Source organism: Cynara cardunculus, unplaced genomic scaffold, assembly GCF_001531365.2.
Source record: "Cynara cardunculus var. scolymus isolate 2C unplaced genomic scaffold, CcrdV1 Un_Scaffold_1682, whole genome shotgun sequence".
In the NCBI taxonomy this organism is placed as follows: domain Eukaryota; kingdom Viridiplantae; phylum Streptophyta; class Magnoliopsida; order Asterales; family Asteraceae; genus Cynara; species Cynara cardunculus.
The window spans coordinates 95,365-104,809 of NW_020200836.1; the positions used below are offsets into that span (position 1 = coordinate 95,365).

The 9,445-nt window shown below is 35.5% G+C and overlaps 1 protein-coding gene across 1 annotated transcript; it reads right to left on the minus strand.

The window, feature by feature from the left end:
* Nucleotides 1-5,523: 5,523 nt before the first annotated feature.
* On the minus strand, nucleotides 5,524-8,732 carry LOC112502632 (formin-like protein 11). The gene is made up of 4 exons (XM_025106586.1): nucleotides 7,394-8,732; nucleotides 7,128-7,312; nucleotides 6,380-6,606; nucleotides 5,524-6,295 (listed from the first exon to the last, which is right to left on the minus strand). Exons 1-4 carry the CDS (start codon nucleotides 8,680-8,682, stop codon nucleotides 5,585-5,587), a joined length of 2,412 nt encoding a protein of 803 aa, XP_024962354.1. The 5' UTR covers nucleotides 8,683-8,732; the 3' UTR covers nucleotides 5,524-5,584.
* Between the last annotated feature and the right edge of the window lie 713 nt (nucleotides 8,733-9,445).

Below are 9,445 nucleotides of genomic sequence, written 5' to 3' on the forward strand. Positions count from 1 at the left end.
TTGGTATGCATCTTATTGTAGATCTGATCAACCTGTTAAAAGTGCTAAAAAGAAAACATCTAACAGAAATAGATGGTTTGGCAGTTACAATATTCCTCAACCTGATACTAAACAAACAGGACCCAAGTTCGTCTGGGCACCAAAATCTGTTTGATCTGATTTTCCAGGTGTGTCATTACTGTGTTGATCAGAAAATCATGCTTATGATGCACAAATGCAGAGGGAGTTTGTAATCTGTCCATATGTGGTTTCTGAATAAATCTGTTCAGGACCCGTGCTTAAATGTTTATGGCTTCTAAACAACACAGTTCAGGACCCGAGCCAAAATGTTTTCATTTTTTATTAGTTTGAGCTGAAATGAAACATTACTCAAATCTATTTTCTAGAGGGAGTCTCTAGAAATTTTTAATAAATGTTTTTGGAAATTGAGTTGATTTTTGAAAACGAGTACATTTTCTGAGCAAGTATTTCCTGAGATTTTACTTGCGTAATTTATCATCGTATATAATTCCAATACATGTTTAAGCTATTCTTCAAACTGTTTTTATCACGTCTCTTATATGAATATCATTTTCGATGATAATACACTCGTTTGTAATCAAAGTTGTTTTTCTGATATTTTTTTTCTTTGATTGATACACATTTTGTTATTTCTTGAATATCAGAATCTGTAAACTTGTACTTACAGATCTTCATTCATTTCTCTCATATTCTGAATAATCTGATTTTTGATACAACACTCCTTGATTGATTATGCTTAAAAGCTACATGTCTTGATCAATTTTTATCTGATCATTGTGTTTTATAACAATAATATTTTGATCAATTGTTTGTGATCAATTGAACATATGGAATGTATGTAACCGACAAACCTACCCATGAGGACAACCATATTTGAGTAAGCTTAAACTCAAAATGAGTTTGTATGCAGAGCTTAAAATGAAAAAGAGAGGGGTAGTTGTTGTGAGCCAAAAGAATTGATGAGAGTTGTGTCAGGATTAAAAGATTTCAAGAATCCTGTTCTAAACTTTAAAAAACCGGGCAAACCACGAAATCTTTTAGTTTTCAATTCTTTCGAGACTAATATTGAAAAAGGCAAAGCCCAAGCCAATTCTTGTCACAACCCCACCAGCTACTCATTTATCTCTTAACAGATAAGTATTTCAGTAACACTTGGGGAACGCAGCTCAATTTCTATCAGTTTCTCATTCGGAGAAAGTTGATATTGAAAAAGAAGGATATATGTCCCCCTTCAAGTCTTTTTGATCACGAATTGAGTCAGATAAATTTGTGTAGTCCACATGGTTTATCTTTTTGAGCCTAAACAGAAGCATTAGTTGCTTTATTTTTTTACACTACACAGATTTTGCAAATTATATGTTATTTTTCCGTAACATTCATAGATATACTTTTTATAAGATATCGATGATTGAATGGAAGTCCTGGTGAGATGAACCTTAAAAAGTCTCATATATGAAGTACATTCGTTGTACTGAGTATATTTGTTATATTCACAGCAATCTTTTTATAAAGATTGAAAACAATTTCATAAGTTGAAATTGGTTACTTTCCCATTTTCTTAATCTAAAAAGGTTATACAAGTGGATTTGAAAAGATCTGCTTACAATTTTATGAATTGACGGTTTTTACTGAAAGTTTCATTCATTCTGGTGTATGATGCAAATGCTTCTCATTTCATCATAAGGGGGAGTATGATATAATGAATGAAATAATCAATTATGAATGATATAAAGGGGAGTATGATATAAAGATCAAGGGGGAGTATGATATAAAGATTGGGAATCGGCAAAAGACTTAAAGGAGTGTGAATGCAATGACTGATGAAGATTGTTCTTGTGCTACAATGTTTGAGGGAAATAGCGTTTGAAGATCATCTTTAGAAAAGTTTACTGAAAGAGATTTCTCAATGACGAGAATGTTAATTTTGGGGAGAATGTTAGTGAATGTTTATCTGAAGAAATTATTTGAAGATCATATTCTGAAGATTATTTCTAAAAACCGTTATTGTTATTGTTCTTCATTGTAAAAAGAAAAGATCGTTTTTGTTCTACATTTGAGGGGGAGAATGTTGGAAGATTTTCTCAACAAAAGATCATCTGAAGATCATATAGCAGAGAATGTTAGAAGATTGTTTTTGAAGATATCAAGAAGTCATAAAGAACTTAAAGGGTCAAAGGTCAAAAAGGATTCAAAGTGTGCAAATTCTTTCTAGCCTGAATACAAAGGGGGAGAATGTTGGGATTGAATTTTAGAGTTAAATTGTATTCGTCTTGAAAGGTTTTATAAGGTATTTTAGTGTGTTTGACTTTGTATGTCATAGTTGACTTTGACTAGAGGTTTTATGTTTGACCTATAAATAGGTTTGTCTTCTTGTGAAAGTTTAAGAGCATAATTGTAATATACGTAAACATTGAGAGAAATATACTTGAGTTGACCAGTTGACTTTTCTTATCTACTTGTTCGTAATGTTCTTGATGCTCTAACATGAAGATTGCCATTGTTCATCATGATATATGAAGATTGATCATATTGTGGGACTCACAGAAGGTCTTGTACGAGTAATCTTTCCCTCCAAGCCTTGCACCAGGAATCTCATGCTCCTTGGTGCCAACAATATTTCTAACTCCATTGGAACCTCTTACAGCATTCTCAGCAACAGTTTCATGCCTCCGGTTACTGACATCTCGGTTCTGAAGCAACCTCATGGACACCTCATATTATTTATCTATGTCCGAGTTCACCATTTACATGACACTGGCCATCATCACAGACTTAGGATCTAATTCTTTAATGACTTGTGGATTGGTGGCCAACGCCACCCTTGGTACTTGGTCCACTTTATCTATTAACATTGGTAGAATTTGAGGATTGAACATCATCGCCTCCTCTCGGCTGCTCCGTAGCCATCGCACTAGCCTCTTGGCTATCATCCATGGTTGGCGGTCTAGTTCACGTAAAGCATTTAGACTTCCAAATAGAGGAACAAGAATATGAGATTAAGCCAAAACAAGATTAACAATATAAGCGTACTATTACATTCATCAATCATCGTAACAATAGCAAAGTTAAGCACGCTCACGTAACAACATACTCAAAATAGCATTAATTACATGGAATTTTGAATATTATACATAAGAATCCTCGTTGCCATCATTATAATTCGTAATTAGTGCATTTCCGTCGACCCTATAGCTCTCATATCTTAAGAGTTCTAACCATATCTCATAATTTTTTTCTTAAAGTCTCAGTTTAAGTCTAGGCATCTTAAATTCATACCTAATTCAGTTAAACAAAAGCTCTAATATCAACTTGTAACACCTCTAAGATAGGAGATAATCTAAATTGTCGAAATAAGTGAAATAAAAGTTGGATCAAATATAATCAACAAACAAAGGGGAAATAGTAAGAGAGTTTACATCAAGAATGGACTATAACTTACCATCTACTAATCTAAATCAAATCTAGATCTAAATTACAATCGAGTGTCAATATAATCCTCAAAAGAATGAGTGTATCATTAGCAACTCCACAATATCCTCCAAAAGAATAGTAACTCAAAAGTGCCTCTATCGGCACTCATTGCTCCACTCAAGCATTAGGAGCCCCATCGCTAAGAGATCCTATAAAGCATTAAACCAAAACATACCTATAAACAAATAATTTTGTGTATGTAAACAAGTTTACCCCCGGAAGGGCACAAAATATCTTACGATGATGTGGGAGACCCAATTTACCATTGACAAAAGACCTTAAGTAAGCCATAGTTCAATGTTATATAAGCATCAGTTATGGATAACCAATCATTAAGATCAATCTTTCTAGGTCTATAGTTTAATGAGTTAACAAGCTCAACTCTTCTAAATCTTTTGGTTGGGGAGTCACCAAGTTCAACCATACTAGGTCTTTACTTTGAGACATCAAAATCCAAGTTCAACTAATTCACATGGAAATTATAGTATGTTGGTCAATGGCTGATGCCCGACTCCAAGAGTCCACACCTTATTGTCTATGAAGATCCAACACTTATTTCTATGTTACAACTAGGGAATATCATCCATACATATAAAATAAAATCGATTTCCATGCCTATGGATCCACTGCATTATTGTCTAAATTATATGCTCATCCAGATATGTCAATACCCAAACACATAAACATTTGCATACAATTAGTTATCAAGTGAGTAAATCCCCATTTTATCAATAATGATCAAAATATGAACAATACAACTTTAGGTTCCAAACTCATAAGGTTTTGAAGTAATCATATCTCATGTATATAAAATCCTTTTCCACACTTATTTTTTATCAACACACATAGCATTCACAAAAATCCCATATTTGTCCTAGTTGGTCCAAAATCAACCAAAAGTGAAATATTTGAAATGGAAACTTAGAGAAAGTAAAATGCAACATTTTAACATGTAAATAGTTTTATAAGACTATAGGATAAACTTCCAATATTAAGTTTTGAAGAAAACCTAGAAACCAGGTAAAATGGTGAGAAAAGAGTGTATATCTTGAATCTCTAATTTGTAAACTTTAATCCTAGTATTAAATGCTCACAAATGGCCTTAAAAGCTCTAAACAAGCTTCTAGGGTTTCCTAGGTTCGACTTCAATGAAGAGAAAGAGAGAGAGAGAGAGAGAGATGAAGTGAGTAATGAGTTTAATCTAACAAAATCGGCCCTTTAGAAGCACAAATGGACTTTCATGACCCCTGACATGGCACAAGGGTTGCCCGTGTCCGAGGCTTCCTCTTACGATATGCAGATGCAGTCATGGCTCATGATACAAGGGTCGCATCCACAAGGATCACATGATCCCAAATCTCCAACTTACAGTGCACGAGATGCAACACTGACCTTGGGATGCAAGGGTCTCAGTCACAAGGAGTGGATAATCCATACTGAAGCCTGAAATGCTTTGTTTGCTGCTAAATCCAAGGTTTAACTCACGAAGATCCTTATTAACAATGATTGTCGTCTCAAGAGCGAAATTAAAAATGTGAACTTAATAAAACATGATCAACATCTAAGGTATCTATAATACAAAATATGGAGTGTTACATTTTGATTGTAATCTCAAGTATTCATATCTCTCAATCCAATTATATTTCTTCTCAAATATGAATCGATATACATATGGTTGGAATTACTGATGAGATTTTTTCTACCGTTTATATTCATTGATTGATAGTGATCTATTGTGCTTCCGCTACTGTAATCTTCTTTGAATCATATAATTGAGAAATCTGGGATCAACAAAAACTTCAATAAGCAATGGTCAGATAAAGTTAAAGTTATAAACACATCTTATTGTAACATGATACATGTTTTAGATGACTTTCGTTCAAAATTATTTTTGCATTTACCACTTGCTCTCCTTATGCTATTAGAATACCTAAAATTTATATATAGAAATAACCAAAAAATTATTTATAAAGAATTATGCATAAAAACACCTTAGCAACCATACCCAACCCACGGTACTAGCTAAAAGATTAAAATCAAGGTCACTTTTTACAATCTACCAACAAATGTATCAACAATCGTACACCCAAATCTACCGAAAGGGTGCTAAAACTTTCGATCTTCGCAACTCTCTACATACAAGATCTAACATCGCCAAGAAATCTCTCACGATCACAAAGATCCGAAGCGGATTTGCATCATCTTTACTCATATTTCCATGGAAATATTCCGTGATCTCTTTCACAAGCTCCAACACTTTGTATTCATCTTCCTCCAACTCTTTTAGATGTTTTTCGGCATAATTCAAGAAAGTTTTCATAGATTCAACAAAACTAGAACCTTTTTCTTTTATCAATAAATCTTCATTCACCAATCTTCGCAATCTACCCATGCCTTGTGATATATTTGAAACCGAGCTTGCAATAACCTCAAAGTCTATGGTGGCGGTTTTCTTCACATTACATAGTTCGGTACCCAAGCCTGAGACAAGTTCTAGGCCCATGTTTCTGTAGTCTTCTTCTCGATCTTCGGGGTTTCTTCGCTTGCTTTTTTGGTTGATCTTCCCTATGATGCTTTCGGACACCCTAATGCCTTCCGAACGAATGATTTCTTGAACTACAAAATGAAGCAAAGTGGTTTTTCCATCCGTTCCTTTCACATCCGCAAGCTTAAGCAATGCATCGAGTTTAAATGCTTTTGCTCCTCCCCTTATCGTTCCTACATTCATTCGGTTCCCGGTTTTCAACACTGCTTCAAGTAGTTTTAGGAATAAACGACTTGATCTTAGTTCTTTGCATGCCTCCTGATATATACAACGCAGGGTCGAACCATGAAAATGGTCTCTAGGTTTTGAAAAACAAGAAAAATGATTGGAATTATATATTACCTCTAGCATCAAAAAGGTCTTTCGAAGATGAGTCACTTCATCTTCAAACGTTTCTCGATACAACAATGCTTCAATTCTTGGGAAGGCGTATGGTATCGTAAGTATCGATGCAACAAATGTCTCGGCCGAACCCAAGTCACCTTTGAACCCTGTGAGTTTAGCCTCCTCTTCTTTTGTGGGTTCCATCTTTATCAATACTTCTAGTTGTTGTAAATTCAAGCCATTTCCTGATATAAAGACCAATGAGATCAGTCTTCACTACAACAAAATTGAGTTATAGGACGTCGAAAATGTTTAAATATTCTAATAGACTACTTTATATTACTTAGATTTATTGAACCAAACAGTTGTACGTCAATTCCTAAGTAAAAGCGTTGCAATAAGTTCATAAAGACGCTTTTGGACGTTTAATACGCCTTTAAAATAACGTGTTGCATTAGTTGTTTTTACACGACACTCTTTAGAAGTATCTTATGAACAAATATTTTTTGGAAGACACTTGTTTTTATAAGACATTTTTGCAAATAATGTCATAAAAGATTTATAGGATACTTTATTTCAAAAGTGTACTAAAAACATGATACGATGTCCAAAAACCATTATATAAAAATTATTGCAACGATTTTATATAAGATAGTTCTATAAACTTACATCATATAAAAATAGTCAATTAGGTAACTTTGACATTTTTGACGTCCTATAAACCCAACGTTTTGTTATACCGATTGTACTTTGTAACGGATCGTACCTTGTACAAGTGCACGACAAACTTGTTCCGTGGTGGCGTTGAGAGCTTTCAAGAGTATGGTTAGATTCTGAAGTCTTTTCGGCTCGAGAACGTGTTTACTAGGAGATGGACTTTTGCTCTTTGATTCTTCGTTAGAATTGTGTAGATTGTAACCGAAGAGGGACTCGATCATTTCTTCGTCAAACCTGTTCTTTTTGTTTCATCAATTTGATGTAGAGAAATGTAACAAGTAATTAAAAAGCTTGGAAAATAACAAAATAGCTTACTCGAATGAGCTTGACCTCAGCTTGTCCCACACCATGGAACGATCCGGTGCAGCTCGTACTTTATCCCAATGAAGCGGTTTCAACTTCGGCAACGGACTTCCGTCCTTACCCATTGGTGTCAATTGAGATGGTGGTGGTGGTGGTGGTGGGTTTCCTTTAGAAAACGGTGGCGGCGGTGGTGGTGGTGGTTTTCCTTTCGGATATGACGGTGGCATTGGTGGGAGAGGAAATGCAGTTCGGTTTGATCCTGAGGAAGAATCGGATTTCATTGGACAACTAAAGGTTTTCAATGTCTCTTTGGTGGTAGAAGATGAACGAGGTGGTGGTGGTGGCGGCGGCGGCGGCGGAGGTGGTGGTGGTGATGCAGTTGATGGTGGTGGTTCTAATATGTCACATCCGATTGAAGCATCGGAAACTCTTGGATTAGATGAATGATGTGAATTGCAAAACGAATGGAAAGACTCATCATCTGATGAATGAGCTTCCACATGTATTATTTCTTCACCAATTGGAGAACCAAAAAAAACTCGTTCATCCTCTTCTTCAAACTTCAATGATTCAACTGAGGTTACAACACCAGCAGAAGAGTCCAAAATTTCAGAATTTGATAATCCTTTTCCTCCCCTATCTTCTTCTTCTTTTTCTTCTATCAGTGTATTCATATGTGAATTCCGTGATGCAAAATTTTGATCATTAGCATCTGAATCTTGTTTATAGCTACAAACTGATGGTGGGTCTAAAACATTTTCTAATGCTTCAAGGTAAAAACGGTCTGGAACTGGATCAGAGATTACCTTTTTCACATGTTTTGGAGATGATTTCTTTTTCTTCTGTTTTCTAAACTTTCTGCACCCCAAGAACAGACCAATGAGACAGATTATAGAAGTAGCCCCACCGGCAGACACCAGAACTGCCACCAGAACCTTCTTTCTTCTTCCACCATTACCACCCTCAGATGGTGGAATCCGGCGGCCTTGATGGTGGCTCCGGCGAGAATGAGTAGGATGAGAATGTAGATGAACATGATGAACTGGAGCTGGAGCTGGAGCTGGAGAAGGCAATGGCAATAGCGATGGCGATGGCGATGGCGATGGTGACTGATGGAAATATGGTGTTTTGGCCTTCTTTAACCCAATAAAAGCTCCGAGCTTTACCTCCATTAATGGCGTAATCTGAAGGTTTGGGGCAGTCAATAATCCACAAACAATGATTGTTGTGAGGAAGACGATGATAATGGGGATGATTTTGCAGCTACAGTACTCCATTATCCTTGAAAACCCCAAAATCATTCAAGATATCATCAAGTCACCTTTCTGATGCAATTATAACAATGAATCCTGCTGGTGGGATGGTGGGGGTGTGTAGCACAGAGAGAGAAAGATAGCCTTAAATGCTACTCCAAGGAATCCCTGTGCTAGGCAGTTGAAGTTTGTAGGGGCCTTCTTTATTTCCCCTGTTCTTTGTCTTCTTACATCATCATCTTTACCATTATTAATTCCCTCTGTTACTATGTATTTGCTCTTTTGGCCATTTTATGACACAAAAAAAGATGCTGTTGTTTGACTCACATTTGCTCCAAAATTAAGATTAACAAATTAAGGGAAAAAACAATTACGGAATTTGGTCGAAATAGATATTTCTCACTTCTAAATTCGTCTTCTAGTCATTCGTGCATTCCTCTTCGGCATTTATCCTAATGTTATTACGTCTGTAAGTTTCACGTCCGTCACTTGGGATCCAGCTAAAAGACAAAAAGAATTCAAATATGATAAAAAAAGTTTATCTTTTAGCTGGATTCGTAAATGGTGGACGTTATGATATTTATGTAAATAAGAAAAAACAATGATTAGGTGACCAATTTACAACAGAGATACGCATATTTTGACCAAGTTTTTGAAAAAGAATTAAGAGAAAAAGTTGGTCCGTGGGTTTGTTGGGCATACAAGTGATTAGAGTTTTAGAAGTCAAAGACCTTAAAAACGTCTAAATCAGGTTCATGGGGATGATTACAGCTTTTTCAGACACAAATCTCCATTTCCTTTTCAATCTTTA